Below are 23,859 nucleotides of genomic sequence, written 5' to 3'. Positions count from 1 at the left end.
CCAAACATCTGACACCCATTTTTTAAATAACGTCTGACTTTAATGCCCCCCCCCCCCCCCCCCCCCCATACACACACACACTCAAGTGGCGCCCAGGGCATGTGCCATACCTGCCGTACCTTAGGTACGCCACTGCACCCAACCCAATTCAACATCTGGATCAGAGGAGTAGGCTGATGAGTTCGGGACGTCTAAAGTATGTTTTTGTTTACAATGCAATATTAGACTATTTATATAAATATCCAGGAAAAATGTAGGTTCATACTGGGATACACCCCCCCCCCCCCGCCCCCTTGGTCCAGACCATGTTACGCCCCTGTGGATTGTCTGTGAGTTCCGACCCTCCCTTTTCAGATAAACTCTCAAACCGCTGGTGTGAACAGCTAAACGATATCGGACTTTTAAATTCGTATTTACACGTCATTGTTCTGTACGGCAGTGCAGATACTGATCAAATAAACCATAGCTGTGCTCAAAACAATTGCAGCGTTTACATTTGTCGGGTATCCTCGCCAGAACTGAACGATTACGAATCGCTTCCATTATATTACGTCTTCAATAGCTGAGCCGTTGACATACTACTTATTTCGCTGATGTAATTTCCTCCATTATTGTGGGCATCGCACTGCAATGCAAATGTTGCTTTGGTAATTCCCTCCATTATTGTGCGGCATTGCAATGCAAAGTTTGCTTTTGGCTCCGTGGTTTTGAGCGGTGAACGTCGCTGTTTGTGGCAGATTTCTCAACCCGGCTGGTGAAACTCAGTTCAAAGTCAACTGCAGGCTCACGTCGTATCGCGGGGGAGGGAGAGGGAGGGAGTGAGTTGACATAAAACCGGTGGTGAGATTACGTAACGACAATCATGGCCAACTGTGGTGTGGGTGGCAGGACGATGATTCCGTCTCCAACTCGGACAATTAAAGTCTGTCTACAATTTCTCAGTTAGTTGATGCTTCTCCCGAGTGCAATGAAATAGTATTTTGTGATTAAAGCAATCACGACCGACGGGCTTATTGTTATTAAAGCAATCACGACCGACAGGCTTATTGTTATTGATTCCGCGATAAATCTCCCTGCTCCTATTCTCGGCACTTGGGACATGGAGCGCTTCCGGTTTGACAGAACTAAAACGTCTCGTAGACATGAAACATTAAGCAACAGAGGGGAGGGCAGATAGAGAGAGAGAGAGAGAGAGAGAGAGAGAGAGAGAGAGAGAGAGAGAGAGAGAGAGAGAGAGAGAGAGAGAGAGAGAGAGAGAGAGAGAGAGACAGACAGACAGACAGAGAGAGACAGAGAGAGACAGAGAGAGAGAGAGAGAGAGAGACAGACAGACAGACAGAGACAAGATAGAGAGAGAGAGAGAGGGGGGGGGGGCCAGAGAAAGAGCGACAGAAAAGGAGAAAAAGCAAAAGAAATGGAGAAAGCTAGAGAGAGAGAAATAGAGGTAGGCAGAATTGTAGGCAGGCAAGGAGACAGATATAGTGGGCGAGTTAGGGGAGGAAGGGAGAGAGAGACGGACAGACAGAATGAGACAGAGATCAAAAATAAAGGGGGAGATAGACAATAAAAGAGAGACTAAGAAAGTCGAGTGAGGGGAGACCGACAGACAGACAGACAGATAGACAGACAGAGAGGAAACCCGTTGTCGCCACATAGCAAGAGATATTTTAACTGCACTTAAAATTCCAAAAGACAGGACAGTACACACGACGGTTTTGATATACGATTCGTGAGATACTGCTTTGGACGCGGAAAAACACGAATCCATCGAGGGCGCTAGATCCTGCAACCCATCGCTCCTCGGGGGTGGGGGGGGGGGTAAATATCGAGAGAGTAATCGAAGAAAGTAAGACGTCTGGCTAGTTGAACGTCATGTGCAGTCCCAGAACCATGTCATCTAGTCTTCCTTTTATGGAAATCAATCGCTGCTACGTCACGTCTCGTAAAGCTCGGCTTTAGGCTGGACGTGTGGGGACGCATATTGCCCAGGGGAGTCGTATCTAGCCGAAGTGCAGTTGGCAGGAATTGACTTGGCGATTGGGAGTTGAAGAAGAAAGCGCTTTCTCATATACACATGCTGTGTGTGTGTGTGTGTGTGTGTGTGTGTGTGTGTGTGTGGTGTGTGTGTGTGTGTGTGTGTGTGTGTGTGTGTGTGTGTGTGTGTGTGTGTGTGTGTATTCTTGTTGGTCTTCTTGCTATGCGCCGGCCCTTCTGTCCAAGCCCATAGGAACGATGTCTTGAGTGGGGGACACTGGCTCTGGTGGGGGAAGGCACAGTTTCTAGTGGGGGAGGGCACAGTTTCTAGTGGGGGAGGGCACAGTTTCTAGTGGGGGAGGGCACAGACTCTAGTGGGGAGGGCACAGTTTCTAGTGGGGGAGGGCACAGTTTCTAGTGAAGGTGGGCACAGACTCTAGTGGGGAGGGCACAGTTTCTAGTGGGGAAGCACAGTTTCTAGTGGGGAGAGCACAGTCTCTAGTGAAGGTTTGCACAGTTTCTAGTGAAGGAGGGCACAGTCTCTAGTGAAGGAGGGCACAGTCTCTAGTGGGGAGGGCACAGTCTCTAGTGGGGAGGCCACAGTCTCTAGTGGGGAGGGCACAGTCTAGTGGGGGAGGGCACATTTTCTAGTGAAGGTGGGCACAGACTATAGTGGGGAGGGCACAGTTTCTAGTGGGGAGGCACAGTCTCTAGTGGGGAGGGCACAGTTTCTAGTGGGGAGGGCACAGTCTCTAGTGGGGGAGGGCACAGTTTCTAGTGAAGGTGGGCACAGTCTCTAGTAAAGGAGGGCACAGTTTCTAGTGGGGAAGGCACAGTCTCTAGTGGGGAGGGCACAGTCTCTAGTAAAAGACGGCACAGTCGCTAGTGAAGGAGGGCACAGTTTCTAGTGAAGGAGGGCACAGTCTCTAGTGAAGGAGGGCACAGTCTAGTGAAGGAGGGCACATACTCTAGTGAAGGAGGGCACAGTCTCTAGTGAAGGAGGGCACAGTCTCAAGTGAAGTAGGGCACAGTCTCTAGTGAAGTAGGGCACAGACTCTAGTGAAGGAGGGCACAGACTCTAGTGAAGGAGGGCACAGTCTCTAGTGAAGGAGGGCACAGTCTCAAGTGAAGTAGGGCACAGTCTCTAGTGAAGTAGGGCACAGACTCTAGTGAAGGAGGGCACAGACTCTAGTGAAGGAGGGCACAGTCTCTAGTGAAGGAGGGCACAGTCTCAAGTTAAGGAGGGCACAATCTCTAGTGAAGGAGGGCACAGTCTCAAGTTAAGGAGGGCACAGTCTCTAGTGAAAGAGGGCACATTTTCTAGTGAAAGAGGGAACAGTCTCTAGTGGGGAGGGCACAGTCTCTAGTGAAGGAGGGCACAGTTTCTAAGGGAGGCACAGTTTCTAGTGAAGGAGGGCACAGTCTGTAGTGAAGGAGGGCAAAGTTTCTAGTGAAGGACGGCACAGTCTCTAGTGAAGGAGGGCACAATTTCTAGTGGGGAGGCACAGTCTCTAGTGAAAGAGGGCACAGTTTCTAGTGAAGGAGGGCACGGTCTCTAGGAAAGGAGGGCAGTCTAATGAAGGAGGGCACAGTCTCTAGTGAAGGAGGGCACAGTTTCTAGTGAGGAGGGCACAGTCTCTAGTGGGAGGGCACAGTCTCTAGTGAAGGAGGGCACAGTTTCTAGTGAGGAGGGCACAGTCTCTAGTGGGAGGGCACAGTCTCTAGTGAAGGAGGGCACAGTCTCTAGTGAAGGAGGGCACAGTTTCTAGTGAGGAGGGCACAGTCTCTAGTGGGAGGGCACAGTCTCTAGTGGGGAGGGCACAGTCTCTAGTGAAGGAGGGCACAGTATCTAGTGAAGGAGGGCACAGTTTCTAGTGAAGGATGGCACAGTCTCTAGTGATGGAGGGCACAGTCTCTAGTAAAGGAGGGCACAGTCTCTAATGAAGGAGGGCACATTCTCTAGTAAAGGTGGGCACAGTCTCTAGTGGGTAGGGCACAGTCTCTAGTGTGGGAGGGCACAGTTTCTAGTGGGGGAGGAGCACAGTTTCTAGTGGGGAGGGGCACTAGCCAGATTTTCATCTTTATTATAGTAAGACAAGACAACGTGCGTTTTCGGCCGGGTGGAGGGGGAAGGGCACAACCATAATGACACAGCCCCCCCCCCCCCACACACACACACACGCACGCACGCACGCACACACCACCACCACACCACCACCACCACCACCACCACCCCCGATTCCTACGGGCCTGCTTTCGGAAAAAGAAGTTAAGTTTCCTAAGTTCAGTCTATTAAAGTTGAATTGTAACTTTCCACATAGAAGTTCTAACCATCATCCGCTGGGAGGTAATAAGGATCATCATCCTGGTGTCATCATCGGCAGCGACCTTTCAGCTGAACATGCATTTCAAGATGATGTGTCTGATTGTTTTTTAGTCGTAATGCAAATAGTATTCCCAGTGTTTCGTCTTTCCTAAAATATCGACGTTCATTAGACATTTCGACGTCGAAATCTGGCAATACGAGATCTTTACTTGATATCCAGTCGCCAGTACCAGTCAAAAACTGAGTGCACAGAGGGGATTCGATCCACTGGCCCAAGTATCTTTGGCACGCTCTCTGTCAGCTAAACTAGTTTGATACTGAGCAGTCCATGCATTAAGATTTTGCTGCCCTTGTGGAATGTTACCAAGTATTATAGTGCGATCTGTTAGCATCAAACTGGGGCTGTTTGGGAACTGGTGTGTAGATTACAAACATTTTCAAGAACCAGATTTTCAAACAAAACGGCCATTATGACGTCATTTTCTAAAAATAGCTGCCAGTCTTAAAAATAGTTCTATCCATGTAGCATACTGGTGGCTTTTCAAAAAAAATATTTACTAATTTGTGTTTGAAATGTAAATATTATACTGTGAACTTCATGTCCACAAGAATTACAATGAAACAATTTAATTTACTAGCAGAAACAATGTTCTAATGAAAATGTGTAGAGGGTGTGACGTGACTTATCGTGTACATGTTTTGCACACATATCTAGTAATAAAAATAATTATGTTTTGATGGACAAAACCACGTGAATATTTCTGATTCAGTTTACTTTCTATTTGAACTAAGAACTATTTAGAAAACAACTGTTTACGCCAAGTGGCAGCACCTTACAATTGTTCGTGTTGATGTGCCTTTAGTTGAGGTTCAAGTTCGCTACACTGGGCACACGGGGGGATGGGGGGGGGTCTAGCTCAGTCAGTAGAGCGATTACCTGAGGTGCTGACGTCGTAGGATCGAATCACCTCTCTGACTTAATGTTATTCGTCGTCACAACCAGTACACCACGACTGGTATATCAAAGGCGGTGCTATGTGTTGTGGGAAAATGCATGTAAAATCGGATTGTGGTGAGTTAAATCACGATATAATATGTAAATAGTACGAAAAAAGAGTTTGTTTTGTTTAACGACACCCCTGGAGCACATTGATTAATCATCGGCTATTGGATGTCAAACATTTGATAATTCTGACTCGTAGTCACCAGAGTAACTAAATAGTACGATGGTGTAAGGTGTGTGCCCGCGTGCGCGTGTGTGTATATATTTATATATGCATTAAGGATCAAGCACAATGTTCAGGGCACGGTTAGTGGTTACGTGTTAGATATTAGTGAGAGAGGAGTTAGTGGGGTGGCCTAACTCCTCTCCAATGAACTGTTAAAACACAGTCAGCTGGCAGCCGGTACCGGGATGCGAACCCAATAACTACGAGCTTGTAACCGTAAAGCTTAATTACTATGAGAAATACCACCACCCCACTCCCGTGTGTGTCTGTTAGTCAATTGTGTGTTGTAGTACAAGTATGGAACATCTCACGATTTCCGAGTTAAATAAGCTAAACACGCGCACAGCGGATTATTAAGCGATCAGTTGTTCCCAGGTTATTATCGCTCAGTGTATTCCTCCACGAATGGTCGGAATTAACTTATTGATAATATTCGCCTGTCTCGCCAAGTCTTAAATTGTTCGCTGATAACAGTGAAAAAAAGCTCATCTTCCCTCCGTGTTCGTCTGTTTGAATGCGATTTCCGTTTGTTTGATCTTCAGTTATAACTTTATTACATCTTGAATAAAAAAACAAGTGATGTTTTATGTCGATCAAGTATTTAAAGAGAACGGTTTTAACGAGGTTTTTTTTTTTTTTTTTATCCAATAGCGGCGTGTGATGTTTACTACATCCTCGCGATAGTGAGTAAATGTGAATTTGGGTCAGTGGGGGGAAATCCGTTTGATAGATTGAAGGATTGATACTCTTCAGCATCAATGTTATTGTGGTGAGATGTGTGGGTTTTTTTATACACACACACACAGTGAGAGAGAGAGAGAGGGAGAGAGAGAGAGAGAGAGAGAGAGAGAGAGAGAGAGAGAGAGAGAGAGAGAGAGAGAGAGAGAGAGAGAGAGAGAGAGAGAGAGACAGACAGACAGACAGACAGACAAACACACAGAGGGAGAGAGACAGACAACAGAGACAGACGCACACTCACATACACAGGCACAGACAGACATGCATACACACAGCCACAGACAGACAGACACACACATACACACACATAGACACACATACACGGACACACATACACACACATAGACACACAAACACACACACACACACATAGACACACAAACACGGACACACATACACACACATAGACACACATACACACACATAGACACACAAACACGGACACACATACACACACATAGACACACATACACGGACACACATACACACACATAGACACACATACACGGACACACATACACACACATAGACACACAAACACGGACACACATACACACACATAGACACACATACACGGACACACAGACACACACATAGACACACATACACGGACACACATACACACACATAGACACACGGACACACATACACACACATAGACACACATACACGGACACACATACACACACATAGACACACATACACACACATAGACACACATACACACACATATACACACAAACACGGACACACATACACACACATAGACACACATACACACACATAGACACACAAACACGGACACACATACACACACATAGACACACATACACACACATAGACACACAAACACGGACACACATACACACACATAGACACACACACATAGACACACATACACACACATAGACACACATACACGGACACACATACACACACATAGACACACATACACGGACACACATACACACACATAGACACACACACATAAACACACATACACACACATAGACACACATACACGGACACACATACACACATATAGACACACATACACAGGCACAGACAGACATGCATACACACAGCCACATACAGACAGACACACACATAGACACACATACACGGACACACATAGACACACATACACGGACACACATACACGGACACACATACACACACATAGACACACATACACACACATAGACACACATACACGGACACACATACACGGACACACATACACACACATACACGGACACACATACACACACATAGACACACATACACGGACACACATACACACACATAGACACACATACACGGACACACATACACACACATAGACACACATACACGGACACACATACACACACATAGACACACATACACGGACACACATACACACACATAGACACACATACACGGACACACACACACACACATAGACACACATACACGGACACACACACACACATAGACACACATACACGGACACACATACACACACATAGACACACATACACGGACACACATACACACACATAGACACACATACACGGACACACATACACATAGACACATACACGGACACACACACACACACACACACGTACATAAAAACACACACTATTATAACGACTTCTACTTATGACTACCTCTAATAATTCTGCCGTCTACATTAGAGCCTGGCACTGCTCCTTCTACCTCCGACGTATAACACGAGCATTCTAACTCCCGAACTTCAACCCATTCTACAGTCACGTGCTTTCCCTCGTCATTTCCTTTCATTTTCGGCTCTTTATGGCCAAGCCTTTCCTGTTACTGTTTCATCTATCAAGTTCTTTTAGACACCGGAAATTGTAGTCGTTCTAGGAACAGGATTTCGTTTTCCTTTGTAATTTAGATTCGACTGTCTCTGTGCACGGTATTTCCAGATCCCATTACGATTATCTCACGTGGATGGGGCGAGACTCCCAGGATCGATGACAAGTGGCGCCCTCTATCGGGGAAGCCATCCATTTTCGGTTGACACTACAAGAGATCGGGCCCGATGACTGACCTATAACTAATTCTCTAGATAGTTTTCGTGCCACTTTCGTTTCGCCGGAGATCGAACGGTATGACGACGAACGGAGTTACGAAGATGGACGAAGTCTCGATGGTCGAGACCTCGTTTTAAAAGAGTTGGGATCGGCAATACATCTTCCGTGTTTTTAGACACGGTTATGCAACACGAGTCTGGTATTTTGTCGTTGACAATTCTGTTTAGAGATTGAAAAAAAATCTAAATGACATTATCATGATTGCTAATGGTTGATACTAACGGAGTTATTAATGAACTTAGAAAATTGTGCTTTATACGTAAAGGGTTGACGACGAAAGAGTGTTACGAAGATGAACGAAGTCTCGATTGTCGAGACCTCATCTTAAAGAGTATGGATCTGCGATACATCTTTCGTGTTTTCAAGACACTGTTGTACAGTACGAGATTGAAAAAACCCCAACTAAGAACGTCATTATTATCGCAAAAAGGTTGACAAACATAGTCACCGATTCACTAATAAAGTTAAAAAAAACTATGCTATATACGCAAATATCCGTATGTGTACATGATATTTGTGTACACATACGGATATCTGCGTATGACTGAACATGCAAAACTAAGCGAACAAACAGATCTAGGGAATGTTTCAGTTTTTATTTATTTGTATTTGATTTTCGGTTTTATATCCATTATTGTTCAAACACGCTGTAATGGGTAAACACCACAACTATCCTAACAGTATGTCCACGAAAAAACCTTAATGTCTATGTAGATGCATTTTGTTATGCAGACCCTCGACAAAGGCTCTATCATGACAGCCGCGTCATTTTCGCATAGTATAACGAGTACGTAGAGTTTACACTATGGCCTGAATTGAATTAAAGAGTTGGCGTATGGAATCATGTCCAGGAAAGTATTAAATTAGAAAAGAAATGTAGGACAACGTTTCACTGTATGAGGTGTCGACAAACACAACGAACCGGTGTATATCTTGTCCCCGACTATTAATATTATCCAGAAAATGCATTTATTTTGCAACACCAAAACAAATCTAACAGTGAAATGTTTTTTAAAATGTATATACAATGACATCTGTTTTCCTCTAAGTTGGATAATTAAGTGGAATGGCATAGAACACTGGGAGTTGCACCTGTTGTTTTCCTTCACCAGCTAACCATGTGTCTCTTTTTAACAATAAAATTGCTCTTCGCAGTTGTAGTTAGTTACCGCGTGAGCGAAGTCTTAATTAAGAAATTACTCTGAACGGTGTTAGGTTCAAGTGAAAAAAGATCGAAACTGGCCTGTGTTATTAACGGTAATCTGCTCAGGTGTTAAACTGTTAATCCTAAACCAGCCAAGGAAAATAAAGAAGTGTTTATCTTTGACTCGAACATCAACACGATTTGGAAGAAAGCGTGTTGGAGTGCGTCCTGCCACTAATTAACCTGGTCGGCGAAACTATTAATGTATCAATACGCATGCATATAATTACTTTTCATGACGTTTGTGTCAAAGTTCAGGATTGCGTTTGAATTTCCATCGAGTCAAAAACAATGCAGTATGCAGGATTATTAATAAAATGTATTTACCTGTCGAGTTTAGAGGGTGGGGTTGGGTGAGGCCGATATTTAGTTCTGCGGTTCGCAAGACCGATCGCCCTGGATTGACTCTTGATTTTTCACCACTTCTAAACCAGTGTCCTAGAACTGGTACATCTTTCTTCTTCTTCTTTTGTCTGTTGTGTTTCGGGTGGTTGATTTGGTTTTTATTTTTTATTGTTTACTTCTCTTTCTTATTGCTTTTTTTTTTAATTTGCTGACGTTTTTACTATTCACCGGTCATGGCATTGCAGGTGGTGGGTTAGTTTTCCAATCTTGACTCGAGCTCAGAACGAGTGTTCAGACCTGTACAAATAACATAATTGAACTGAATACCGATCGCTATTTCCTGTACGGAGAGTGGCGGTATTCGCATTGGGCTTCACAACAGCATGCTCGGGCAATATTTGAATTTAATAGGATATACAATTTAATATGAAAGTATAAAAATGTGTAAGATTTATACAACTGAAACTAAAACAAATAAGATGTATAAAACTGAACACATTGAGAAGTTGAAGAATGTGTCAATATTGACCGATCACGTGGTGTCTAGACTCAAGTCTTGACACAGTCTTCACGTTATAACTACTGGTCAGCTATTTGTACAGGCGACGTTTCAGGGCGGTATAAAGGAGCATCGACCCTACTCTGGCGTTCTAGGAGTATGTGTCAAGATCCGCGTAGATAGTTTGTCTTGTGACGAAATACGGATATTTAGTTGTTGCTTCTGTAGCTGCTGCTACTGCTGCACACACACACACACACACACACACACACACACACGCACACACACGTACGCACGCACACAAACACACACACACACATGAATACATACATACATTCGCACGCACGCACACACGCACAGGCACACACACAGAGACACACACACACAGAACGAAAGAGAGAGATACAGACAGAGACAGACAGAGACCGAGAGAGACAGACAAGAGACAGAGAGAGAGACACACACACACAGAGAGAGACACACACACACACACACACATAGAGACACACACGTGTGCATACACAGTTTCTGTCATCTTCCGACAACTATGCACAGGACCAAATGTCACAATGTTTATAATTTGCTACACACCAAAATTAACAGACTTTATTTTGAAAAGGTGCTGAGAAATCATTAAATAAATATTCTCATCTCTATTTTCTTTTTTCTTTCTTGCTTTTAGACATCGTCATCACCGGCGACCCGTTCGTCGACAAAGGGGAGGTAATCAAGCTGACTTGCAACGCCACCGGAAGGGAGTACCCGCCGGAGGAACTCGACTGGTTCAAGAACGGAAACAAGATGGAGACGAACTTCGCCAAGAAGATCTACATCCGGAAGATGGTGTCCATCAACTCGAAGACGATCATCAGCGTGCTGAACATTAAGAAGGCCGACCTCGACGACGCCGGCACCTACGTTTGCCGCACGTCGGACAAACAGGTCACCAGCAAGAAGGTCGAGGTGCTCAACGGTGAGTGAATTGTTGTCTGCTACCTTCACCACGTGCCAGATCTGGCAATAAAGAAAGGGCGGGAAATAGCCCAGTGGAACCAGCTACTCTCGGCCTACTGAATTCCATACCTACACGTAGCTACGTACCTTTCCATTTAGGTCGATCGTTCAAAATTACGCCTAAATTCCTTCATCAAAAATGCGCACCCATTCTCTTTGGACATTCCAAATTCGATAGCACCATACCACTCGCCGCCTGTTACCAGCTACGGTCGGACTGCTGATGCTCCCTTGCACCTGCCAGTGCAGGCAGTCCCCCTCCTACCTACCCACCCCACACTTTTCCTGTCCTGGACTGAGGAGCCGGCCGAGGTCGGCACCTGTGCCCAGAACAGGCGTGCGCTATAACAGCTTGCTCTGAATGTACACGTTAAACAATTCCATCCATCTAGCGCAGTGATAAACTGTCCTGGACCCTGGACGGAGGAGTCGGCGGATGTCGACACCTGCGTTCATGACAGGCGTGTGCTACAACAGCTTGTTCTGAATGTGCACGTAAAACCCTATGACCTGACCTAACCCAGTGTTACACTGTCGCGAACGACCGGCCTCGGTGGTGTCGTGGTTACGCCGTCGGACATAAGGCTGGTAGGTACTGGGTTCGCTGGTATGTGCTATCCTGTCTGATCGATAGTACTTATAAAAGATTTCTTAATATTAATGCAAAGAAATGTAATAGTTTTCCTTTCTAAGACTATATGTCAAAATTTCCAAATGTTTGACTTCCAATAGCCGATGATTAATAAATCGATGTGTTCTAGTAGTGTCGTTAAACAAAACAAACGTTTTGAATCAATCACTCAATGAGTGAGTGAGTGTGTTAGTGAGTGGTTGAATGGATGAATGATGGATGGAAGGAAGGAAATGTTTTATTTAATGACGCACTCAACACATTGTATTTATATGGTTATAGTTATATGGCGTCAGACATACAGGTATGGTTAAGGACCACACATATATTGAAGGAGGAAACCCGCTGTCGCCACTTCATGGGCTACTCTTTTCGATGGGCAGCAAGGATCTTCTATATGCACCATCCCATAGACAGGATAGCACATATCACGGCCTTTGATGTACCAGTCGTGGTGCACTGGCTGGAGCGACAAATAGCCTAAGGGCCCACCGACGGGGATCGATCTCAAACCGAACGCGCATCAAGCGAGTGCTTTACCACTTGACTACGTCTCGCCCGGATGAATGATGGATGAATGAATGAATGAATATGAATGTATAAATGAATGAATGAATGAATGAATGAATGAACGAATGAACGAATTAATAGAAGGATGAGAGTATTTGAGTGGGTGGTATGTTGTGAGTGGATGTACGGATGAACAGACAGATGGATGACAGACAAAGAAACTTAGACAGACAGACATAAGGATTACATACTGATAATGTGTGTGAAGATGATGTGTACCTACATGGACGTATTTATTTACACAGTTGTTCATAGTATATAGTATATAATATATAATTTGTTTTATCTTTTCAGCTGATACCTACAATGTTAGAAGAGGTATGTATATCACTTGTATCTAACATTTTACATCTGCCATTTTGATATACCCTCTGAGATCCCTCTGTCCAGGGTCAGATCCCTGGCTGTCCAGAGAGTGGACCCGTGACGGACATGCCTGAAACACCAGTAGAATGGGGGCATATACAAACAGTTCACGGTTACGTTCTGAGATTCCGACGCTTTATAATCACTAAATTGCAGATATTTAATTTTAATAGATTTTCTTCTTCTCTTCTCGTTATAATTTCCTTTTAGGTCACTTCTTTCTTTGTTCGTGTACAAATAGTCTGTTTTAATGGGGCTTGCTGATGTGTTGTGTTGTGAGGTTGGTGTTGTTTTGTGTGTGTGTCGTTTTTTGGGGGTGTTGTTGTTGGTTTTATTTTGGTGGTTGGGGGGGTTTTGGAAGATAGATTTTTGACGGGCGGGAGGAAGGGTGGTGATTATTTTCTTGATGGTTTAGGGGTTGTTGGGTTTTTTTTCTATTATTGTCTACACAATGTTTGCATTGATATTGATTTCCTGTGGGAAGCGCAAATAAACGATCCCTAGCTGCCTGTCGTAAAAGAGTAGCCTATGTGGCGATAGCGGGTTTCCTCTAAAAAAAACAGTGTCAGAATGACCATATGTTTGACGTCCAATAGCCGATGATAAAATACAAAATGAATGTGCCCTAGTGGCGTCGTTAAATAAAACAAACTTTACTCTTTTTTTATATTGATTTATTTAAAGTTACCGCTTACACTTACAAGTAGTATGACTATTGTTCGATATTTTTATTGACAGCCGATAGTCCCGAGTGGGACAGCATGAGAGTCCATCTGCTATCAATGAAAACATCGAAATGTGTAACACTAGTAACCATGCATTCCAGTTGTAAGTCTATGCAGTGACTGACTTGTACTACACCTACAGGTGACGTTGCATGACGCGAAATGAATTTGGCTTAGTGAGATGTGGGCTTTAAAATCTGTGCGGTTATACACATTTATTGCACATTTTATGTCAGTTGGAAACCGACCATGGTAAAAGCATGGTACAGTATCACTTTACAGAGTGTATTTAGGTTAGATACCGATCAAACCATTGAACCAAATCAAATCACACCAATTGCCATAACAAATTATGGAAAGATAATATATGTTTTGTTTTAAATTTCAGGTACAAAGGTGCATTCAGCGGGCAGTGCCAGTCATCGTAGCGGTGGACAAATGGTTGCTTCGACAAGTTCTGTCCTTTACATTTGTTTGTCAGTGTTGATTATTCAAAGACTACACGACTTCTACTGGTGTGCGAGTTGAGGTCCATTTATCACGTTCACCGATACCAACGGACGATAGCTCGTCGGAAAGTAGCATTCCTGGGGGATTCGATTTCTTTAACTCATGATTGAGTGTGTTGTGATACTAGGGACTCCCAACGAGCACAGAATACCATATCAGAGCAGAGATAAAGTATTCTATAAAAATCCCACCACCGAACCTTTCAGCTGGTGTCATGCATAACAATATACATATTCCATCAAAAGGGGCAAAATGTATTGCCACTTGGATAAACTGTGTACGGACGTAAAAGTGGCATTGCCTGACGAGATATATTTGTGACTGTGCTAACATTTTGATGTATGGTCATTCACTGTTTACTGGTTGGGTTTGTTACAGAAAACACTGCAATGGGTCATCACGAAATACGAAAATTAATTTCTATGGCTTACAAATATACCATAAATTGCCAATATGTACGGCCATGAGAGAGAGGCTGAAACAATCCTTACCATTGACAGGGTATTTCTCAAACATCGCTCATGGTGTTACGATCATTTATGTCTTTTAATAACTTAGTGTTTAAATTGTTTTAATCTTGTGTCAGTTCAAGAAATCGTGGTCTGTGTGACGCCATGGATTCCTGCAGTGGAATCTTCTGTCGGAAGATGTGACGTCATGGATTCCTGCAGTGGAATGTTCTGTTGGAAGATGTGACGTTATAGATTCATACAGTACGTTCTGTTGAAGATCTCTCCTAAAAACCCATCTAACCAACGAAACCTCCTAAATGTTTACTAACAAATATATCGTGTGTTCCCCACGTTGAACATACAGCTGACTGTATAATAACATTAATATTAACGCAGCTGACCGTATGATAACATTAATGTTAGCACAGCTGACCGTATGATAACATTAATATTAACACAGCTGGGTGCATGATAGCATTAATATTAACTCTATATACATCATTATTACATATACCTTTTTGTTCGTTGTAGAACCCAACGTCTGTATTGTTATCAGTGTACACACCCAGGACTTTTGAAAACGGGTATGCTATGTTGATACACATTTATAATTATAGTATTCATTTGAATCATCTACGCCTGTAAAAACCTCTTCAGATATGTTGTTCTGGGTTTTATTTTCTTCACGACAGTGTGCTTGTCCATTCGTCCATTTACAGAGATACTGTCGCTGTTCTGTTCCAATAAGATCCGAACAAAATATAAATCAGTTAAGACGGACCTTGCATAGTGGCATCATTGTGTTCTTCAGCCAGATGGAAATATTGCTCATCGGATCAACAGATCTCCTCCAGTCAGATGTACCTTGCCTGTTCTTCAATCGGGTTCAGAGACTGCCCATGTCCGTCGATGACAACTAGTATTTGTCATAATTCTTAAACAAAGGTGTTTGTTCTATGGGTGAGACGCTTCTTCTGGATTTGGCTACTACTCTGGCAAGGACGCAACACGCAGCTAAATGTTCCCGTCACACGTCTTCTCTGTTAGTGAGATCAGCGGTCAGGACATTGGTGTAGCCGGGAAGTCATGGAGGACATGCTTCCCATTCGCATGTCATTGTTCGTCACCAGCTTGTATATGATCCTGTCGTCCCACAACATAACGACTCTTAGACAATATTGGTTGACCCCAATGTGGGCGGACTCTTGATATAAACTCCTGGCTACTGCAATGTGTTGGGATGTTTCTGAAGATTGTCCTGGAGAACTCAAAAGTACACGATTGAATATAGTTGTGAAACATATTGTGGCTAGAAGCAATCACAGACTAATCGGACTTATGCTAGGATCATACTGTCAACTGACACGACAAAGTTGGCCAACTTGACGGTTGCGTTGTAATTTCCCCCAACTCGCGACTTACGACGGGGGCCCTCAGATTAACAACTAATGGGTTATACGACGAGTGTTCAGACTAACTACTGGACAGTCGTAGAAGTCGTTGGCCAACGTTCTGCTGCCATTTAGTAGTCTGACGCTAGCATCCGTTCCAGGGATGACAGGCATGCTGAGAATTTTACTAAACGAAGACGATGTTTGGGATTGTCCATGCCCTCAAGATGGCACGACCTCTTGTGCGGTTCATCACAAGATGTTATTAGATGTCGTCTGCAAAACAAAGTAGCAGGAAGGGATACACTTTGTGTAAAGACTTTTTAAACAATATCGCTAACTGATATGCTGTGTGTTTGTTTTTTACTGTAAGATAAAATACTTGTGCTATCATCATTGTGTATTTCCAAAACATTACTTATATGGTGTATGTTATGTGTTATCTTTCCACATCTAGATCTGTCCTTGCAGTGAAATCTCTGCTGAGCAGACACCCAGTTGTATAACAAAATGTGAACTCTGTTAGACACGTTTCTGCTTTATTTTTTAAGATTGACCAGCCGGTACCATGTCATAAGAAGGGTAATATTGAGGACACCTTTTTGAGACGTTGTCTTCCTTTCCTGAACGGAGGACACCTGCGCCCATGACAGGCGTGCGCTGCGCTACAACAGCTTGCTCTGAATGAGCACGTTAAGTCCTGTCACCTGACCTGACCTGAGACAGTGTCTGTTAGAAAAAAGGGAGACCTTTTGCCGTACTAAAACTTAGAGAGACGTAAATTCGCTTACACTAGTTACTACAAATGTTAAATAGTTTCGACTTTTTACAGCTTTTTACCATTAACGTACACAATAGTTACAACTATTTGCTTTAATTATCAATTTTGCAAATCCCAGTGTGTCTCCGACCGTCCTATTGTCTGTAGTACATAATTAATTGTTTGTAAAACGAAAGAGGTACGTACCTTGCAAACAAGGGCAAACGGCTTTAAGGTGATCAATTTATAAAGGTGGCTGCATAATCGAGGTTTGATTACGTATCCGTCTGGTATTCGCTGTGGTATAGGTGTATTCATATAACTATAATAATCACATAATTATGTACAATTGTGTTTAGTATTTTGATTACGTATCAGTCTTTGTTTTCACTGTGTTACAAGTTTATTCATATAACTATAATAATCACATAATTATGTACAGCTGTGTTTGGTATGTTTTTCTTGTGTGTCTTTGTGTACTTCTACAGAACTGCTGCAAATTGTTGTGCATTTATAGTGTTCGCTGCTTGATCTCAAGAATAATGTATAAAAGTATGTTATTAAGTTTGTATAATTTGTTTGAGGTGGCATGACACAGACTGCCAGAAATGCCATAGTAATCTTCATGCTATCGATGTCTGTTATAGTCATAGCAAAACCAAAAATAGTTTCGTTTTTATGTTGTCTATAAAAGAAAGCAAATTTCTTATAGATTCCTGATTTTTTAAAACATTAAAAACTGGATCGGTGTAAGAACCCATACGTATAGGATGTCGTCTGCTTGTCAACATTATGTTTGCATGTCTACACTATTTCTGGTATATTCTACGTCAAAACTGCGATTCATATAACATTTCTCTTTAAAGGGTGAGAAATTTAAAAATGGACGTTGCTGATCACGTGTATTTTATCATGTCTGTAACTGTGGTTTTGAAAATAAGACCGAAGAAATGACCTTTACGCTGTCGTCTGCAAATTTGTTATGCAAACCACAAGGCAGAATTAATTTCAGAAGGTTGTGTGGAAAAATATCTTGTTACGATTGAAGTGTTGTACAGTGTAGTTGATACGACACAAGTTCGACTCGGTATGTATGGAAGGAACTAGATACCTCTGCTATGCCATGTCCAGCATAAACAACATTTAATTATACCAACTGTGGACTGTTCTTGGATTTAGTGGGGGGTTTTCTCCTTTTTTTCGGAGGTGAGAGCCTCGTGCAGAACATCTATTATTGGGCGTGCCAGAAAGCCGACTTTGGATTGGACCCATCCGAAAACGTTTGTTTTATTGAGTATAGAATGAAACGAGCACTTTTATTGGTTACGGTTTGTTTGGACAAATCAGTGTATGCAGACATCATCCAATATTTAATAGAAATGTCGGATTTCGATAGTCAAAAACTGATACTTTGTAACGCAGACTAAAAGGCTACATCCATCCATACTTGGAAATAAAAGTAAAAAGTTGTTTTAGTATAACAGTGGAACGTTTTAGTCCTAAACGTACATGCCTCTTCCCATGCCTCTGTTATTAATCCATTTCTTCAAGTGAGCCCTCTCCCTGCCCCATATATGTTAATTGGATCTGATCTTCAATTGTTATGATACTGGTTAATTAAAATGACCACAATAAACCAAATGTATACAATATAATTTGTCAAATGTCATAGTATTTAAATATAATATATTTGTGATTCCGTTTCTATATATAAAGCGCAGTTTATTTACACGATTAACGCCGACGGGCAAAGTGAAATGGTGCGAATATGTTTGTGTTGTGGTGGGATCCAAACTGCCTGGGATGTGTTCTTGCAGATATTTTAAACTCTTATTTAAACGAGTATCCTGTGTTTGCTGCCATTTATTTCCAATTAATAAAGATCCTTTTCTATTAAAGTTGCATATTAAACACGTGTCGTTAATGCTTACAGTGTCTTTAGAATAGTGTCTGTATATACAATGTATTTATAGTCGTTATAATATCCCAAACTAGTTTTGTATTGGAAATTCCGTACGTACGAAAAAAAGGAAATAAAATAATAAATTCAGGACATTTTTGTTTTTTAAGCTACAGGAAACATGTTTTAACTGATTCATAAATAATAAGTTGATGCTTTGAACCAGATGAAAGCTATTGGGATATTTATTTTACTACTGACACAAAGGGTGTCTAGCATGGTCTGTTATCTGACATAAAGGGTGCCTAGCATGGCCTGTTATCTGGTATAAAGGGTGTCTAGCATGGTCTGTTATCTGGTATAAAGGGTGTCTAGCATGGTCTGTTATCTGGTATAAAGGGTGCCTAGCATGGCCTGTTATCTGGTATAAAGGGTGTCTAGCATGGTCTGTTATCTGACATAAAGGGTGTCTAGCATGGTCTGTTATCTGGCGCTAAAATCCATCAGTGATTCCCTCTGATTCTGATTGTCCTACTATTGATTTCAATTTCGTTGTTGATTCCACTGAAATGCTCACACGTGAAATACGTGATTCTGTGCCATTCCTAGATTACTATTCTTCCTTTAGTTTAATCTTAAGTACATTTGTAGGAAGTCCGCACAAATTGTTTACAGCATGAATAAAGTCATTGACGGCAAACGTCCATATGGGTCCGTTCAACAATTGCGTAACGCTCGATTGAAATGGCGGTTCTACTCTAAAGAATGGCTCCTAATATGTTTAATTATTAAATACATTTTTAAAGGCATTATGGCGGGTAAAGCATTCGTTTGACGTCACTTTTCCTAATTGTTCAACGGTCCATGAACATGAACATGTATATATAATAAGATAATTTGTCTGGGCCAAATTTCACAAAACATCGTAAGTCTAGTGTTACACGTAAACGTAAATCTACGACTACAACACAATTCTTATTACCATCATAGTTCAACAAATAGGGCCTATAGTTTTAAATACATATATTTCTTCTCTTTTTTTTTGTCATTAAAATGTTCCATCTTCTGTAATGAATTTTCCGTGTGAAATAGATGCCAAACACGCGTAAACGTATGACTGGTATAACTGCTAATCGCAGACGTAAATTTACGATGTTTTGTGAAATTGGCCCCTGATTAAGAGGGATAGCTCTGAGGTTTGTGAAATTGGCCCCTGGTTAAGAGGGATAACTCTGAGGTTTGTGAAACTGGCCCCTGGTTAAGAGGGATAACTCTGAGGTTTGTGAAATTGGCCCCTGATTAAGAGGGATAACTCTGAGGTTTGTGAAACTGGCCCCTGATTAAAGGGGATAACTCTGAGGTTTGTGAAACTGGCCCCTGATTAATATGGATAACTCTGAATTGTCGTCGATTTATTAGTATCCAAAATGAATGTTCTGCTAAACTATATATTATAAGGTTAAATAATATGTTTGATATTTCGTCACCGAGGTAGCTTTACAAAACATGTGGTATTTTGTCCCGTCCGTATTTCTTTGTGTATATATTAAAACAGGTTTCATTATTGGTTGTAGACTTTTGTTAATTCTTGCTGTAACAATGTTAACTGAGAAAATGCTTTGAACATACAAATAAAACCTCTTATTTTGGTTACTAGCAGCGTCAACATGTCACGTAACAAAACAAAACGCAAATTGATAAATCAGAACACTATAAAGTTTCGATTTTTATTTTTATTTGTAATTCTCACTGATGTTTAATTCATTCATTCATTTCAACTTATTTCCATGCTTATATCCAGTTAAGGTTCAAGAACGCTGTCCTGGATTCACACCTCAGCTATGTGGGCTGTCTGTCTGTCCAGAACAGTGGGTTAGTGGTTAGTGAGAGAAAAGAGGGTGTAGTGGTCTTACGCCTACACACATGAGTCGTTAAAAATCGCTCTGGGTGGGAGCCGGTAGCTAGCTGCGAACCCAGTACCTACCAGCGTTATGTCCGATGGCTTAACCACGACACCACCGAGGCCGGTAGCTGGCTGCGAACCCAATACCTACCAGCGTTATGTCCGATGGCTTAACCATGACACCACCGAGGCCGGTTGATGTTTATAATGATTTTATTAGATATTTTAAATAGCAGCTAAATGATCCCAACCATCACAGCGATAAAATGCCGATTTTAACACTGAACGAATGGAGAGATCAGATCGGCTGGTTTCTTCTCTTTGTATTCGTTTTTAATTTTCAGCATTCTGACTTTCGCATAGTTGTTTTATTTTAAGACATTTTCTAGTTACTGTCTCATAGTTTTGTTTATTTTGTTAGTTTCTTTTCTTACATTATTTATTGAACAGACACATATTGATTTGTGGAACAGACTGTTCGTGGTTGATGTGTTCTGTAGAATGTTGGTTGGTTTGTACTCGCTGTACTATTTTTACTAACTTCACTGCAGTCAATATCAATAATCATATACGAATTGTATTTGAAATAATTTAATATATTACTTTTGAATTAATGTTTTATTTCACGCAGTTCATACTGGAGGTTTTTTACACTTGATTTATCACGTTTGTTTCTTTCGATTCCTCTTTTAAATTGTTAAATCACCATGAAGTAGTTGATTTTCGTAGTATTATTTATGTTAATAACCTTGAAAATACTGGTTCCTGTTGAATAGAGTGGAGACTATTTATTCACAAAGTGCTTTGATCGACCTTTTCTAGATGTGATACTGTACACGTTGCTTGCATCTCTATGTTGTAATATATTATGCAAAAACTCAAAAATGTTTAAAGTTTAAACTAGATTGTGCTACATAAGAGCTGGTTTCCATACACTCTGACACACGTGGCCGATGACGCAGACTGACATATTTATGGGAACCCAGGCATGATGGTCTGCGTGGAGTCTACGATTGTTCTGCGTCGGTAGACGACGTGTTGCAAAATGTATGGCAACCAGCTTTAACATACTAGTAGTTACTAACTTTGGAGCGTAACTATACGTGACGTAAGAATCTTGCAAAAGATTTCACAAAATATATTCAGCCACCCCACCAAATTTTTTTATAAACTAAATAAATAAATAAATAATTTATATATTTTAATTGTAATTTCATTGAGATGTATGTTCGTTGTTGATTAATGTATTGCACTTAGTTTTTACACAGGCATGTGCGTATGGTATATTATTGATATTTGTAAAATAAATCGACATGGGCTGTTCTTTTTCGATTAGCAGCAAGGCACTTTTACATGCACCATCCCACAGACAGGATAGCACATACCAGGGCCTTTGTTATACCAGTACTGGAGGACTGGCTGGAAGGAGAAATAACTCAATGGGCCTATCGACGGGAATCGATCCTAGATCGATCGCGCATCAGACGAGCGCTGTACCACTGAGCTACATCCTGCCCCATGTTTATATGAAGATCTTCAACAAACTAATTTTTCCAAAGCCGGTTTCTTTGTGTTTGTCTAAGTGCTTGCATTATTAACGTATATTGATATTCAGCGTATCATGAATGGGATATACAGTTTATACATATTAATCCATGTCTACGTCTTCATTTCTATTCAATAGTGTTAGGACAAAGGCGTCTAAACCTATATTAATATAGGTCCTTGATATAATAAATTGTACTAAGACAAAACAATTATATTTATGTCTTAACATATTGATAATATATAAATGTGGAAAGTGTTAGAAGCCATCTTGTAACGTCATTTGAATTAACGTCACGTGTCCATAATTAAGCCTGTTAATAAACATCATTTCATTGTGCTGTAATTACCTCGTGCTTAGAATATGATCATTTCGCAAAACTATCAATAAATATGTATATTTACTTAGTTCGTCTGTTATAACTCAACCATCGATATATATGTAGCATCACTAGTCCTACATAATATAACTTAAGTATTGGTATCCATATAATTTAGATGAGCGGAAACCTAGAAATAGAGTGAGTTTCAGGCACGTGCATTCGGGTGATAATGCACGTGCGGAGGATTTTATTTTCTCCTGTGTAGTCCTGCTGGTTTTCATATATACATTGTTATTTTTATTTAATTAGTTTCCATAATCATCGTTTGTTATTTTACCATCGATCTGAAATAAACGAATTTTCGAAGCCATGTTTTGGGGTTGTTTGTAAGAAAGCTGTTTTTAAGCTATGCTATAGGTAGAATGACAATGCCGAGGTTCGCACAATGGTTTCCTTGAGATATACATTGCGGGTGCATTTCTTAACGTTATTTTGTAATATAGTTTTCCATTTACTTTAGTTTGACACCTAATAGCCGATATATTTTTGGTGCTGGGGTGTCAAACATTCATTCGTTCATTCATTCATTCATGCATTCGTTCATTCGTTCATTCATTCATTCATTCCATTTTGTAATAGGTTCCCATTTTGTAATACAAAAGAAGTTTGTTTGTTTTGTTTAACGACTTCACTAGAGCACATTGATTTATTAATCATCGGTTATTGGATGTCAAACATAAGGTCATTTTGATACAGTCATAGAGATGAAACCCGCTACGTTTTTCCATTAGTAGCAAGGGATATTTTATATGCACCATCCCACAGACTGGATAGCACATACCACGGCTAGAGCGAGAAATAGTCCAATAGGCCCACCGACGGGGATTGATCCTAGACCGACCGCGCATCAAGTGAGCGTTTTCCGACCCGCCCTTTGTAATACAAAACGACCCATTCTGTAATAAAAGTAGGTTTCCATTCTCTAATAAAAGTAGGTTTCCATTCTCTAATAAAAGTAGGTTTCCATTCTGTAATAAAAGTAGGTTTCCATTCTGTAATAAAAGTAGGTTTCCATTCTGTAATAAAATTGGTCTCATTCTGTAATACAAAAATAGGTGCCCATTGTATAACACAAAATACCCATTCTGTACTTAATGCTTTAAACATTAGAATATGATAAAGGTGTTATATTTTTACTATTTTAAATAGCTTTAAACACGGGATTTATGTTGAATTTGTAAATGATTAAACTTTGTATGGCGTTTATGAGACTTGGTCATCAACGTCATCAGTATTACCACCACAGCCAGTAATATCGCCATCATCATCGCCGTCATCATCATCATCGCCGT

The 23,859-nt window shown here is 41.4% G+C and overlaps 1 protein-coding gene across 1 annotated transcript in view; it reads left to right on the top strand.

The window, feature by feature from the left end:
- The window catches only part of LOC121379073 (fibroblast growth factor receptor 4-like), a 66,355-nt gene extending 51,426 nt beyond the window's left edge, over nt 1–14,929 (top strand). The window contains exons 5-7 of the mRNA XM_041507540.1: nt 11,100–11,390; nt 12,927–12,950; nt 14,820–14,929. Of these exons, the coding sequence (XP_041363474.1) occupies nt 11,100–11,390; nt 12,927–12,950; nt 14,820–14,929 (425 nt within the window). The remainder of the gene's footprint in view (nt 1–11,099; nt 11,391–12,926; nt 12,951–14,819) is intronic.
- Nucleotides 14,930–23,859: the final 8,930 nt, after the last annotated feature.

Source organism: Gigantopelta aegis, chromosome 2 (assembly GCF_016097555.1).
Source record: "Gigantopelta aegis isolate Gae_Host chromosome 2, Gae_host_genome, whole genome shotgun sequence".
Classification (NCBI taxonomy): Eukaryota; Metazoa; Mollusca; class Gastropoda; order Neomphalida; family Peltospiridae; genus Gigantopelta; species Gigantopelta aegis.
The sequence above is the reverse complement of the archived record's forward strand: the minus strand, read 5'-3'. Positions and strand labels throughout refer to the sequence as shown.